This window comes from Bos mutus, chromosome 28 (genome assembly GCF_027580195.1).
Source record: "Bos mutus isolate GX-2022 chromosome 28, NWIPB_WYAK_1.1, whole genome shotgun sequence".
Classification (NCBI taxonomy): domain Eukaryota; kingdom Metazoa; phylum Chordata; class Mammalia; order Artiodactyla; family Bovidae; genus Bos; species Bos mutus.
This window is the reverse complement of record NC_091644.1, coordinates 6,686,349-6,701,963: the sequence shown is the minus strand read 5'-3', so window position 1 is coordinate 6,701,963 and position 15,615 is coordinate 6,686,349. Positions and strand designations below refer to the sequence as shown.

Sequence of the window (15,615 nt, the reverse complement as noted above, 5' to 3'; positions counted from 1 at the left end):
GAATCCCAGGGATGGGGGAGCTTGCTGTCTATGGGGTCGCACAGAGTCGGACACGACTGAAGCGACTTAGCAGTAGCAGCAGCAGCAAGTTTCAAGCTTCTCTGGTGGCTCAGTTGGTGAAGAATCTGCCTGAAATGCAGGAGACCCAGGTTTGATCCCTGGGTCAGGAAGGTCCCCTGGAGAAGGGCATGGCAACCCACTCCAGTATTCTTGCCTGGAGAATTCCACCAACAGAGGAGCCTGGTGGACTACTGTTCACGGGGTTGCAAAGAGTCAGACATGACTGAGGGTCTAACACATACACAAGTTTCAGGTATAGGTTAGTGAAAATACAGACGGAAGCTTTTTCCATCCAAGTTCACAGATGCCCTAAAATTTTATCTCTGGACAAGAAATCCAGCTAAAGGCAAGATGAAGTTCAGGACCTCCTGCCCTAGGGCTAAACTGAGAGGCAGTGGTCCAGGATTCACTGTGCTCTCACTGTGGAACTTTCTTGGGACAGTCACTTGACTTTTCTTCTTTTTTTCTTCTCCTGTCCTGAAGCTCTGGAAACGTTTTGTAAAACAATTTAAAACCATGTCCTTTTTTCAGGACAAGCCTGATGTCCAAAGATTAATAAGCACCTTTGATGTGTTTCTTCAACAGGAATTATTGTTGCCAAAAAAGGGTCAGTTAATCGACTAATTATGAATGTTAATCAGGATCTTGTTTGTTACCCTAGGTTGGTTGAGCTTTAGCGTCAAGGTTTTTCTTTTCAAAGGATGCCCAGGGAGGGTTTGTGCTCCCCTCACTTTTGCATTTTGGACGCACACTGGCTCAGAGACAACCGGGCGCGCACACATCCCCCTTCGCCCTCCCCAGCCCGCCTCGGTTGCTCACGGGGGAGCTGTCATCTTGCAACCACAATCATCGCATGCCATTGCAGGGGCAACCCGGCAGGAGGGCCCCCCTCTAAATGCCTCCCAGCCCTCGCGCAGTCCAGGCCAGGCCAAGGCGCCGACACACAGGAGCCGGGCTGGGTCCCCGGGTCTCCGGCTCTCCGCAGGGGAGCGACGAGCGCGCCTGCCTACGCCCACGCCCCCTACATTTTGGGCGCACACTCGGGCGCACACCCCTGCGCGCGCGCGCCGCCACACTCGGGCGTACGCACACAGCTGTCGGGCCAGGGATTGCCGTGTGGGCGGCGGCCCGGAGTGGTCCGGGGCGCTCAGCCGGGTCTCCCTCTAGGGCTCCGCCGGCCGCCCCGCCCCGCCCCGCCCCTCGAACCCGCCGAGCCGAGCGCGCCTGGGGCTGCAAAGTTTTGCCTTCAGTCCGCCAAGGCAGCGCGCAGGCTTGGGCTCGGCTCGGCTCTGCGTGGCTCCGGATTGCCGTGACCGTGCCTTACCGTGCGCCCGGCTGTGCGCCCCGCTCTGCCCCGCGCCCCGCGCGGATCTCGGCATCCCGAGCCCCCGCCTGCGTGTGCAGTCTGCGTGCCCTCCTGCCGCAGGGTCTGTTCTCAGCCTCCTGTGCGTCCTCGATCTCCTTTCTCCTCCTCCCCGGCGGCTGCGGCCCCTTCGCCTCCGCCACCCATCATGGCTCGAGGCCCCGCTCGGACCAGCCTGGGACCCGGGTCCCAACAGCTGCCGCTGCTGTCGCTACTGCTGCTGCTGCTGCTCCGGGAGGCGGACGGCAGCCACACGGCCGCCGCTCGGCCTGCCCCGCCCGCGGCCGCCGACGGCCTTGCAGGGGACAAGAACCCCCAGCGGTCTCCTGGAGACGTGGCCGCTGCACAGAGCCCAGGCGCGCAGGACATGGTCGCTGTCCACATGCTCCGGCTTTATGAGAAATACAGCCGAAGGGGCGCGAGGCCGGGAGGGGGCAACACGGTCCGCAGTTTCCGTGCCCGGCTGGGTAAGTAGAGGGGACCCCCGCCCCCCTGCTCCTCAACCTCCGGCCCTCCTCGCTTGTCCATCCTCTCACATCCCTGCACCTTTCTTTTCCTCTTCCTTCTACTCATTGACTAGTTCATTCATTCTTTCACCAACTATTTCGCCTTCCCCCTCCTCGCCCCTCCGCGCCCGCAGCACTCTACGCCAGGCCCTGAGCCTCCAGTGGGAAGCCAGAGTGACACAGAGTGACAGATTTCCTGCCCCTGGGGTGCCGCTAAGCCTGCGAAGGTGGAAACCTTGCTGGACACAGACCACCACCACCACCCGCCTCCCCCACCCCAGGCTGTAAGCACAGGATGAAGATGGCACTGGGCTGGCAGAGCTCAGGGTCTCTGTGTGTGGGTAGAGCGTGAGGGTGGGGGTTAGGGGATCCATGTAGCAGGGTTTAGTTGTGTGGACTCTTGACAGATGAGGCAGGCGCGGAGGAGTGCCCACCAGGTGGGTATAATGCAGCCCTGACGGAAGAGCAGGCACTGGGCCCAGGCACACAGTTGGGGCATTTAGTGGGTATGGGGTTGGGGAAGCAGGGTGGACTGAGAATGGGCTTGAGTGCCCAGCCTTGGGTACATGGGACTGAAGTCTGCTGAGCACTAGCATGAAGTTTCAACCATGGTGGCTTGAGGAAGGTTCTAGAAGCTTGGGCAGTGGGGGTTCCCCTTTTTTCTCCTGCCCTTGCCCCTCTTGGGTTGATCCTTTCCCCTCTCCGCACACCCTGGATGAAACTGGACAGAGATCATTTGCAGACCCCTACCCGCCCTACTTCCAAGAACCCTTCAGAATCCAGCTTCTGCTGACTGCCCGCCCAGCCTGGGCTACCTCTGCAGGCCCTGAGTGAGCAGAGGGGAGAGGTGCAGCCTGGTGGCAGGGGCTGAGGGAAGACCCTCGTCATGGAGATTACTCATGGTCTCAGAATGCCATTGCAGAAAATGTGGGTAGGGGTTCCCTGCAGCCCTTGTGAAGGAGGAGGCCATTCATCAGGAGAAAGATCATTGATCTGTAAGGCCCCCTTTTGAGGTAGAGGGGAACAAGCCCAACACTGGGCAGCCAGACAGCCTGGGGTCAGATCTGCCATCTCCCTGTTGATCACTGGCTGTGTGACTTGGGGTAACACAGCCATGACCACAGAGCCAAATTCCAGAAGCTTGGTCTCCCATAAATGTATACTGGGAACTCCTGCCACAGAGAGGCCCTTCCCCTACCCCATTCCCATCCCCTACTGGACAGACTCACTAGGTCAGTGTTCCTGGGTTCCAAGCCACCCAGATCTAACTCCATCCCCCCTGGTGCCTTTAGTTACATCTCAGGGCACATTTCTGGAGTATTATTATTATTAAGCCACTCAAGATTCATCTAGCATGACTGTAACCTTGGGCAAATGGCTGAAATGAAGCTCTGTGGACTTGAGTGTACTCATCTCCAAAACTGGCAGGTCATGGCAGTATCTTCCCTGTGGAGTTGCAGGAAAGATGACATGAAATGATATGTGTAAGCCCTGAGCCCAGCACTGTCTGGGTTAGGTGTTGGTACATTGTATTTCCCCATATATAAAACATTTGTGTTCACAGCAGTGTAGACTTGACCTTGCATCCATTAATTCAGTCCCCGAAGCCTTGCGGCTGAGGAAAGCAAGGCTGGCAAGGTTACTGCTGCAATAAGGGGTGAATATGACCGCTGAGCCCACCTGGCTCCTACAGGCCCAGGCGTGAAGGTGCACAATCTGTTTTTCTCTTCTCATAGACTGGGGGTACAAGTAACAGTGAAGCGACAGTTAGCCTTGCTTCTGTTCTGAGAAGAACGTGGTGGCAGTACTTCAGATCCAGCCCTCTGATTTTACAGATAAACCCAGGCCAGGGCAGGCAGAACTCTTCACAGCAGCAATGACTGGCACTGTCCGTTTGTCAGGATCAGGCTGTTTTCTCTGCTGGCCCCTCTGCAAACTTCCATCAAAACTGAGCCCAGGATTTGGGAGACGGAGGGTGGAACAGACAGTTACTCTGTTAGGCAGATCAGAGTTATGGGCCAGTCTCGGATTTTCTGATAAACCCAGCGCTCTTGTTTAAACCATCTGGCAGCCATGGGTAGAAGTCCCAGCTCCGCCAGCTACTGGCTGTGTGCCGCAGCACGCATTACTGTACCTCTCTGAGCACTGATTTCTTTGCACATAGAGGCAAGGTGAAGATTCAGTGGGACGAACTAAATTTTGTGTCTGACTCAGGAAGCTTGGTTTCTCGTCCCCTCCCTTGATTGCCTTAAGTTGGTTCGTACCCAGCTACAGCCCTCAGAGGTGCCTGCTTCATGCTCAGTGACCCTGCTGTGAGGAGGTGTGAGCCTGGGCAGGACTCCTTATTTTATGAATGAGGCACAGATGTAAGGGTTTCGGCTCTGGATCATGGCAGTGCCAGCCTGCTCCAGGACGGTGGCCTCTGCTGTCTCAATGGGGTGGTCCCCGCAGCCCATGTTGCAGTGGAATCATGGCCTCTGCCTGCCAACAGGCAGCACAGCTCAGATTCCAAGTGCAGGCTGGGAGCTGGACCAAATCCTGAATCTGTGACCTGGGCCAGGGACTGAACTTGTCCATGACTCAGTTTTGTCACTTCTAAAATGGAGCTAATCATGTTCTCTTCCTTATAGGGCTTTTCAAATGAATTGCAGTAAGTCCCGTGCTTAACACTGCCTGGCACGTGTAAGTTCAGTAATGTATTAGCTTTACTATTAATACTCCAGCCACCTGGCTCCTTCCCTCCCTTGCATTGCTCCCTGAAGTATGTCTTGTTCCCTACAAGTCCACATCAATGGAGAGAGCTTCTGAACCTGACCATAAAGGTTAAAGGTTAGACACCTCCAGCCCCACACAATCTGCATTTGAGTCTAGGCCTTTCCACCTTCCCATAGGATACTGGGCAAGTTACTTAACCTCTCTGAGGTTGGTGTCATCTCTAAAATGCGAGTAATGATACATACCCATCTATCAATAATGTGAAAAGTCACATTCAGTTGCCGAAGTCCTTCCTGAGCACCTCATTCAGTGGCAGATGCTGTAAGCCTAAAGGACACGAAGAAACAAAGACTATTGGCCCTTTCCAGAAAAGCTCACAAGCTGGTCGAGAAGGAGGAAGTAAACAGAAGCATATGAGCAGCAGGACAAGTAGAGCAATGGAGTAAGAGCGGGTTGGGACTGGGCTTCAGGAGCCCCAAGGGACAGCACTCACCCGCAGGGGAAGGGCTGATGGAGAGAGGCTGGGGAAGCCTCCACAGAGCAGGGGGAGCGCCAGACAGATTCTGAAGGGCAGAGGGTGTCAGCCAGGTATGGGAGTGAAGCATACCCCCGTGCACCAGGACCTCTGAGGAGTTTGGGCTCCATGAGGAAATAACAGGAGGAGAGAGTTGGGAGATGGAAGTGGACCAGCGGTCCATCGTGGCCATCAAGAGCTTTGAGTGTGATGATGCCTATAGGAAGCAGGGCGTGTAGAGCGTGTGTGCGGGGGTGGGGGGTGGAGAAGAGAAGAGGAGACGGGAGGGATCATGAGAGTGATGCATACTATGCAAAAATCATGGAAAATCCCAGTAAGGAAAAGAAATTATCCCCAATCACAACCCAGATATAACCAGGGTTAATAATATTTTGTGGAATATTACATATAGTTTTTACCCTAATGGGATTATATTTTCAACATGTATGTAAAACCTGCCATATTTTCATTCTTATTTGAAGTTACTAGGGTGCTTTTTCATTACTGGTCATCCTGAATTGTTTTCTTATGCTTTTTTGGCCATTTGCAAATTTTCCTGTGGAAACCACTTCATCCACTTGGGGTTCTTATCTTTTTCTTAGTGATATGTAGAGCTTGTGAAGGATGTTGACTCTTCATCTGTGACAGAGGATTTCCCTGTGAAGGGTGGGTGTGGGTGTGAGGGTGACTGGTGCTGGGGTCACACAGGCAGTCATCAGGTTGTAGGCAAAGACGGTGGTGGAAAGATGCAGAGTTCAGGGTGGTTGTGGAGAAACAAGATGCAGCAGCTCGGACTGGTTGGATGCAGGAAGGAAAAGAGGCTGTGAAGATCCTCAGGCTCCAGGTGGACAGAGTGGACAGGTGGCAGTGCCTCCTGTCGGGCAGAAGGACAGTGGTCAGGGGTGTGGGGTCCTAAGTGTAACAGAAGCGTGTGAAACCAAATGACCTTGTGTTCCAAGCACCTGCTGTGTGCCAGCCACCTTGTGGAGAGTGTGCAGGAAGCATGCACACATTCTGCCTAGTTGACTGAGGCACAGAGAGGCTGTGTGACTCGCCTAAGGCCCCACAGCCAGTCAGTGATGAAGCAGGGTTTACACCCTGACTCTGGAGCCTGCCTAAAAATAGCCGCTCAGTACGCAGTAGTCCTCTCTGCTTCTCTGCACCCCACTGACTGGCCGCCGCTGCCTGCTTCCAGCTTATTATGTTGGTGCTTGCGTCTTCAGTCTGGTGTTTGCATGCTGGTCTCCCTGATGGCTGTTTCAGGGGCAGTAGGTGAGGGGACAGATCACCAAGTGGATTCTGTTTCTATTGAGCAGAGCAGTCTGAGGGTCCTGGCCAGCAGGGAGCCTGGAGCAACCACTGGGCTAGAGCCCTTTCCCTACCTCTTTCCCCTCCAATCCCGTCCCTAGGAAATCAGGAGGAGGTTGAGTGCCCAGTAGAGTGGACCTGATTACGGTTCTAAGACTTCCAAAGATCCATAGAGAGATCAACTTGTCTAAATCAGGTCCTTTCTTTCCTGGAGAGTCAGAATGCAACATCATCCAAGTAATGACTTGTGTTTGCAAAATATTTTAAGATTTCACAGCACATGACCTTTGTTAATTAGCTGTTAGGCAGATCCAGATTCTATCCAAGGTAACTGGTTGGGGAGGATGGGGAGCGTGTGGGCTCAAACAGGCCTGGAAGCATACTCTGACTCTGCCCCTTACCAAGTGGGGGACTTGAGGCAAGTTGTGTAGTCATGTGCCCTCCCTGAAGCTCCATGCTTTTGTCCACTTGCCATCTCTGCTGCCCTGATTATGAACACAAGGAATCAAGCCTGCATATATGCTTGGAACTTTCAGTTTCCTGACTGGTAAACAATATTATTCCCATTTTAAAGATGAGAAAACTAAGGCTCAAAGGGAAGTAACTGGACAAATGTCCTCCCATGCAGTGCCTCCAGCTGAATTTGCATAATTGGCTGTGTTTTTCCAAAGAAAGAGACTTTCTGGACTTCTTTTAGGATGTTTGCTGAGCCCCAGGGCAGCAGGCCAGGAACCGTCTTTGTTCAGTGAAGCAGATTGGTCTAGCAAAGACCTCTTCCTACGCTACCATTCAGCATGCATTTCTGAGCAGTGACAATCCCTTAGGCTTTGCACTAGGATCTCGAGATACAGCAGTGTACTCAGCTGCAAAGCCCTGCCCTCTGGAATGTTGTGTTCTAGGGGGAAAGAGGAAAAGTTACAATGAAATATATATCAGCGTGTCCCAAAGTGATGTGAAGACATATGAAGCCCAGGACAGACAGAGTGATGGGGCAGCTCCTCCAGCCAGAGAGACCAGTGGTGCCCTCTGTTAGGGATGCTGCTTGAGTGGAGCCCTGAAGGAGAGAGGCACTGTGATTCCTGCAGGAGAAGTGATAATGGCAGAAGGAATAGCTGGGACAAAGCCCTGAGATGGGAGCTTCGCGTGTGGAAGGAGAGGATGCCAGGGCGACTGGGGCAGAGATGGGGTGTGGAGGGCAGATGGAGCTGGGGACGTAGGCAGGCCAGATCATAGGGCCTTGGTAAGAGGTTGAGTTTTTTTTGAGGGGGCGCTATGGAGGGCTCTGAGCAGGACGGTGACCTGATGCTGTCACCCAGCCCATGGGGGGCCTCCCGTGGACAGTGTCCTGTGAAGCTGTGATGGGCACCGCAGCCGCTCCCGGTCATTGCCATCTGTCTCATCCCGGCAGTGAGCTCCTCTGAGCACCTCTGTCCGCCTCTGCCAGGACCCTGATTGCCCAGCACTTAGCCCAAAGTAGAAGTATCCCAAATATTTATCTGGAAAAGAGAGGGAGGCGGGGGAGTGTGCAGGAATGGAAATGGGAATCATAGGAAGGAGGAAGGAAGGCTCTTTTCTAGCTACCATGAGACGGGAGCCACGGGCACCAGCATGGTTCACAGGAAACAGGGACTTCTTTTCGGGGATTCTCCTCTCTAGCCGGGGCTAATCCAAGCTAGGAGACTTCAGGTGGGTGGCCTTTCTCTCAGTTCCCTGCAATGTAGGGATGCAGGCACAGTCAGAGCTGGGGCACCCTCAGGCCACCGGAGGCTTGGGGGTTACCCACCCACACGGTTCCCAGCAGGGAGGGTCTTCATGTAGCAGGCTGCCTAGTGAAGGCCAAGCTGCCTATGGCCAAAGGCATTCAAGCCAAATGGAGGGAAGACTCCTGCCTGCCCTGAGTGCAATTGATCAGGCTGCCTGACTGCTAAGATTCCTCCCTCTCTGAGTTCCTGAGCATGCTCTCCCTGGATCTCCATCCTAAGGGAGGGGCCGCATGCACCATTCCCCTCCCGTACCCCATGCAGAAATAACCTCCAGGGCAGGCCACACTCTCCTCCTCTACATCACATCTTGCCACCCAGGGGACAGTGCTCCCAGCACCTTCGTCTGGTCATACCCACCTCAAGTCAAGGTTGCTGTCCTGACCTTGGTGGTCCCAGTTATACTTCTTTAGTCCCTCTCTCGCCCTCTACTTTGTCACGGGAAGGGGAGCCAAGGTGCTTTCCTCTAGAAAGTCCCATCTTGGTTGCCCCCAGTCTGCTGTTTTCCTTCTCATCATGCATTGCAGATTTCTAGGCCAGAGATGCTTACATCCTGCTGTGAAGAGCCAGCTCTTTGGAAAGAGTCAGAAATGTCTGCCCTCAAGCCTCTTAAGCGTTCTCCAGCAAAGAACCTGTTAGCAGAACGACAGAGTTGAATTGGATAAAAGAAAAGTTCTTCCTCAGCTGTGTTAGCTGGACCACTGAGTGAGAGGGGCCTGTGCGGGTGTAGGAGGCACTTGCTCTGCCAGCCTGGGTCATTTGGGTAAAAGTGGTGAGGAAGCACATTTGGGGGATTCCTCCTCTGTGCCTGGCACCTTCTATATGTTCTTTATTTAATCCTCCAAGCATTCAGGCGAGACAGAGATTCTAGGTCCCCCTGAGGCAGATGAGCAAGGTGTTGTTCCACTAGGGCCTGGAAGCCTGGTTCCTAGGGTCTTTCCCAGCTTGAAGGGTGGGGCTGCCTTGTTGGTGAACTTGTGCAGGTCAACCCCAGATGTGTTTGAGGGATCCTGGTCCTTATCATGGTTCTGGCCTCTGGAGAGCAACCTGATGTTGGAGGTTCTATTGAGTGACCTGCTACAACCCTGATAGTGTTCTTTCTTTGTAAAACAAGTTTAAAAGGCCTTGGGCAGAATAAATAGCAGACACTCGGTTAGCTGTGTTCTTAAGTTCAGTTTTTCTCAGAAGCCACTCAGAATGCAGGTACAGTGTGAGGCTTGCTACTTAATTTACCTCATTTGGACAAAGGACTGCATTTAACGTCTATAAAATAGAGGGCTGTGCAAATACAAGAGGCAGCAGAGGCGGGGTCAGGGGGCACCACTGTCAGCAGGGCTTGGATCCAACCCAGGCTATCCCAGAGACCTCATTCCAGCTTGTCTCGTGAATGAAGGTGGTGGGAACACTTGTTCATTGAGGGGCATCAGAGTGCAGGGGTGGGAATGGGAGCTTCAGCGTGCAGCAACCTGGAGCATTTACCCTGTCAGCCGGCTTTTTTTTCTTCCTTTCTTTGTAATGGGATGTGGACAATGTCCCTAACCTCTCTGACCTTAATCCCTGGTACTCATCTGGTCACTGAAAATAGCAAAGGGTGCCCTCATCAGTTCAATGTGAGAATTACAGGGGATGCGGAAAGCCTGGCTGGCCTGGAAGTGCTCCCATCGACAGGCGTTCCTCCTCTGTAACTTGAGGAGGAAGACCTTGTAAACATGGGGCTTATCCAGGAGACAGCCTAACAGGCTGTGGTCTGTCCTTCCCTCACAGAAGTGGTCAACCAGAAGGCCGTGTATTTCTTCAACCTGACTTCCATGCAAGATTCAGAAATGATCCTGACAGCCACATTCCACTTCTACTCAGAGCCACAGTGGCCCCCTGCACGTGAGGTACCCTGCAAACAGCGGGCCAAGAATGCATCCTGCCGCCTGCTGCCCCCTGGCCCACCCGCACGCCAGCACTTGCTCTTCCGCAGCCTCTCGCAGAACACGGCCACTCAGGGGCTGCTCCGTGGGGCCATGGCCCTGCCACCCCCGCCGCGAGGCCTGTGGCAGGCCAAGGACATCTCCCTCATTGTCAAGGCAGCCCGCCGGGATGGCGAGCTGCTCCTGTCTGCTCAGCTGGATTCTGGGGAGAAGGACACGGGAGTACCCAGGCTCGGCCCTCACGCACCCTACATTCTCATCTATGCCAATGACCTGGCCATCTCAGAGCCCAACAGCGTGGCAGTGACGCTGCAAAGATATGATCCCTTCCAGGCTGGGGACCCAGAGCCTGGTGCAGCCCCCAACAGCTCAGCAGACCCCCGAGTGCGCCGGGCCACGCAGGCCACCGGGCCCCTCCAGAATAACGAGCTGCCTGGGCTGGACGAGAGGCCGGCACAGGCCCCCCACGCCCAGCACTACCACAAGCACGAGCTGTGGCCCAACCCCCTCCGTGCGCTGAAGCCACGGCCGGGCCGCAAGGACCGCAGGAAGAAGGGCCAGGATGTGTTCATGGCCTCCTCACAGGTGCTGGACTTCGATGAGAAGACGATGCAGAAAGCCCGGAAGAAGCAATGGGATGAGCCACGGGTCTGTTCCCGGAGGTATCTGAAGGTGGACTTCGCGGACATAGGGTGGAATGAATGGATCATCTCACCCAAGTCCTTCGACGCCTACTACTGCTCGGGAGCCTGTGAGTTCCCGATGCCCAAGGTAGGGGGCGTCAGGGTCACCCTGCTGTGCTCTGCTCACTGTCACTCCAGCTGTGCCCTTGCAGGCAAGTCCTTCTGTCTCCTGACTCTGTTCCCTGTCTGTAAACAGAGATGATAACACCTCTCATCCATTCAAGCCAGGGAGTAGCTAGACAGAGATGCCCAAATGGCAGCCTGTTGGGTGGATACAGCCCACAGATGGATGCTGTCTGGCTGTCCTTTTGAAAGTGTTGCCTTCATAGCGTTTGAATTTTAAATCAGAACCTTTCTGCTTTTGCAGAGCAGGAGATCCATCCTTTTAGGCATGTGTTTCCACACAGCAAAATCACAGAGATTGCGTGGACACTGGCCGTTCCCCCACGCGCCGCCCCCCCAACCCCACGCCCGCACACAGGTCCGGTCTCTTAAACCCCTTCTTTGCCAAGGCTCTTCTAGAAATCTGGTTTGGATTTCAGGGCATGGTGTCTGTAACCAACGGTGCTGGCCTAAGTGGCTTCCCAGTGTGACTCCCCTGTCCCCACCCTCCCCTCCCCTCTCAGGGCAGAGGCTCACGTGGCAACTAGCTCTCATTGTTCGCAAGTCTGCAGGACACAAGTGGGACTGTTTGCTCCATTGCACTGACCTGGGTTTTCAGATGCTCACCTTCCCTCTGGGCTGGGCCATGGCTCTGTCCATCCATCTCCCCACAGCCTGCACTGTCGTGGGATGGCTGCCAGAAATGTCAACCTCGGCACTGAGCACACGCTTTCCTCCTACTTAGCTCTTCCGCTGAGTTCCAGGTCATGCCTTCCCCTCCAAGAGAGGAAGTCAGTGCGTAAATTCACTGTGAATGTAAATAAATCAGTCAGCTGGGGAAATCCCAGACCCAGACCTAGGGCCGTATTAACCTGTTTGGGAATTAAGAGGCTTCAAAGCTGTGCATGTGCAGGAGAGAGGAAGGGAGGTGCCTGATAGAGAGACAGGCGTCTGCTGGAAGGATGCAGCCCCAGCGGATGCAGAGTGAGTATGCAGCAGCGCCCCGCCCCCCTCCCCGACCCCGCTGGCTGACCCAGCACTTACCTTATCAGTCTGCCTCACTGTCTTCCCACCTTCCCTGACATCAGTCTGAACTCCCCAAATGCCGGTGTCCTGGCTTCGCTTCCCACCTCCCACCTCCCCACCAGAGGCACACGACATATAAAACTCTGGCCGACAATGAGCTGAAGCATCTGTAACGTGGTCCTGTTCCTCTTAGGGGAGGTGTTTGAAAAATGGCATTCTCCATGTCTGCAGCTGGGACCCAGACACTCCTGGATATGAGAGGCTGCCTGGAGAGGGAGGGGGAGAGAGCTGGAGTGGGCCCAGCGAGTGTGGTTTCCAGGCCAAACTACTTTCTAACCGAGGGCTCTCGGTCAAGTTATTTAGTCATTTTAAGCCTCAGTTTCACCAACAGAATTAGAATCATGCCCACCCCATAAGACGGATATGAGGACAAGATGGGGCGATGCCAGTGAAGCGGCACCCGCCGCCTCACAGGCAGACCCGCCCAGGAACGGGGTTTTCAGCCCCGTCGCGGTGGCGCACCTGTGCCTGCTGGCCTTCCCCTCCTGCGTGGACAGCACGTGTCAGTGCTCGCTGGACTCTGAAGGCTGGGTGGCTGTGGCCCGAGGCGCCTTCTCCAGCCTTTTCCCTGGCCAGTTCCAGGTGCTCCCTGGGGATGTGTGACGTGCAGCTGCCCTCAAGTGGCCAGTGCCTTCCCGGATGCACCTTCCTTCTAGGAGCCCAAGGTTTCGGGGGAAGCGGGTGGGAGGATGCCTTTTGCAAAGGTCTCTAGGACTCAGCCTGTAAGTGACTTCAGAGGAAACGTATACCCAGCCCTGGGATCTCATCTTGTCTTCTTTCTCACTTTTTCTTCTTCGCCTTTTCTGTGTCCTCAGTCAAGGACATGTGGCAGCATGGTGGGTGGTGAGGACTGCAGGGTGGGCAGAGCTCGGAGGTGACCATGCTCCCTTCCCCCTTGTAGATGGTCCGCCCATCCAACCACGCCACCATCCAGAGCATCGTCAGGGCCGTGGGCATCGTCCCGGGCATCCCAGAGCCGTGCTGCGTTCCCGACAAGATGAGCTCTCTTGGGGTCCTTTTCCTGGATGAGAACCGGAATGTGGTTCTGAAGGTGTACCCCAACATGTCTGTGGAGACCTGTGCCTGCCGGTAAGACCAGCTGCTCTGGAGTGGAAGGAGCCTGCCCTGCCCACACACAGCAGGGTAGTATTCTGGGAACCTTCTGGAGTGAGCGCTTGACTCAGGGTGCAGCTGCAAAAATAGGGCAGAGCCCGCAGACAGCCATCTGTCACCCCAGGGCATCGCTCTGGGGTCTTTCATTGCTGGTGATTCAGCCTCCTCAATGCCAGTTCGAATCCTTTAAAGGGATCTGGGAATTAAACCTGACCTGATGGCTGCTCACAGCCCATCCCCTCTGCTCTGAAGGCCTGAAAACCAGACATATCCATATGTTGGGTTTTGTGACTATCATCTCATAACCTGGAAAGAAGACTACGAACTTGAAGGTGCTCACTCCCTTCATATGGAAAGAACCTCTGTTTAAATAATCGGTTTAAAACACTTTGGGCCACAGAGTGATGCTGGAAAATGGATATAGAATATGGTATAAATGGATGTTTTCTCTCAAAACCCACTGCAGATGCTTTTATACATACGGTATGCACATATAACCAATTTTGGTTTCTTTTTCTTAATATATATTTTATTTTAAAACAAAAAGGAGGGAGTTGACACTGTTCCCCCACAGAGGTAGTCATGCTGGTTGCGTGTGCATTGTTTAAACATGCTTATTGAAATAACCCACACAGCAATATGTTGGGATACTAAAACATAACCAAGATTTTATATTTTTGTAAATTATACTTTCTATACTGTAGATTGTGTATGGTATGTGTTTTTATGGAAAGCTAATAAATTAAAGGGACAATGGTATCTTGAAAAACTGAATGTCACCCGTTCCAAAATATGGATGGATCCCCATGCGTAAGTATGACATCGGGGGTCACAGCCTTCTTTAGGAGCTGAGGCCCCTGTAAGTCATCTCCACACTCTCTCATCTTTAGCCTAAGCTCCAGACACTGGCCACTCCTATGCCTTCCAGGGTCCTACTCACTTATACTGCACCTCAGGTCCCCAACCCTGGGCTTGTCCAGGTAGAACACAACCCAGGCATGTTTAGTGGTCTCACATCCTAGCTTCAGTGGGGATATCAGTTGATGGGGAGCTGCTTGAGATACTTAAAGGAACATCTATGGAAGCCTGGTCAGAGGTCTGCTCGGAGTGGTTCAAGCAAGAGACTCAACAGGAGTCAGGGATCTTTCCAGAGATTCGGGGACTGTTCCTGAGGGACTAAAATGTCTGCTCCTCCCTGCCGCCTTGTCAGCATCTCTATCCCAAACAGCCTCCCCCAAGCGACTCCCTTGTCCCTGAGTTGACATTGCCTTACAGTTGTAGAGCCTGAAGCTGACTGACTGGCATTTCTGAGTGAAAGAAAAAGTGAAAGTGAAAGTCGCTCAGTCGTGTCCAACTGTTTGAGACCCCAAGGACTGTAGTCCATGGAATGAAACTGGGTCCGGTTGGGGGCAGATGTTTAACAGTCCCTTGGCGGGAAACTAAAAGGATGCCATGGTCCCCAGTCTTGCTTGGAGAAGATTGAAAAACTATGAGCAGTTCTCCAAGAGGGAACTTGGAAGGAGAAAGGAGCCCAGGCTCCCGAGGTCAGGGTTCCTGGGCGAGGGATGTACTCCTTGTGAAACAGGTGAGGCGTGGGTAGAGCGGGACAGGAGGGCAAGCAGCCAAGCATCTGAACACTGCTGGATCCCGTGGGAGCTCTTGCATTTAGGCTATACCTCCATGTTAGTCCAGCTTTGAGGCCAGGAGGCTGGACGTTCAGACCCCCACCCTGCCGGTGGAGAGGTGGAAACTCCCAGTTCTCTGGCCCTCTGCAGAATCAGCCACGGTGGCTTAGGAAGCCCAGGGAGCCTCTGAAGAAGGCTGCAACCACAGCCACTGGAGACAAATCGACCTGCACCGAAGAGAATACAGAACAGGTAAGTAAGCGGAGCTGATGGTACCTCGGTTGGGGTCTAAGTATTTTCCTCATAAATACCTTTGCTGCAAGCAGTTTCTTCAAAAGCATTTTTGTCGCACAACCAGTTGGCCATGAGGCCATTTTGCCATAGAAGATAAAATAGCTGGGGGCAGTTCCATTACAGTAAATAGTAGATCAGTTTGTACAGAGTCTTCTGTGAGCAGTCATACCTCTCACCCATCAAAACCAAAAGTTTACTCTGTGGAATCTAGGGAAATGGTACAGATGAACTTATTTGCAAAACAGAAATAGAGTCATAGATACATAGCTCAAACCTATGGTTACAAGTGGGGAAGGGAGTGGGCTGAATTAGCAGATTAGTATTGACATATATACACTAAATGTGTGGACACTGCTATGTATAAAATAGGCAACTAATGAGAACTTATTGCACAACACAGAGAACTCTATTCAGTGCTCTGTGTTCACCTAAATGGAGGGAAATCTTAAAAAAAGAGTGGACATAGGTATACATGCAGCTGACTCAGTTTGCTGTACAGCAGAAACTAACACAACGTTTAAAGCAACTGTACTCCAACAAAATAAATTTTAAAAAGCCTGCAAACAC

General features: G+C 53.4%; 1 protein-coding gene across 1 annotated transcript; it reads left to right on the top strand.

Annotated features, from left to right (window-relative positions):
* The first annotated feature begins 1,268 nt into the window (after positions 1-1,268).
* Positions 1,269-13,871, top strand: GDF10 (growth differentiation factor 10). The gene is made up of 3 exons (XM_005888665.2): positions 1,269-1,890; positions 9,991-10,916; positions 12,918-13,871. Exons 1-3 carry the CDS (start codon positions 1,572-1,574, stop codon positions 13,107-13,109), a joined length of 1,437 nt encoding a protein of 478 aa, XP_005888727.2. The 5' UTR covers positions 1,269-1,571; the 3' UTR covers positions 13,110-13,871.
* The last annotated feature ends 1,744 nt before the right edge of the window (positions 13,872-15,615 follow it).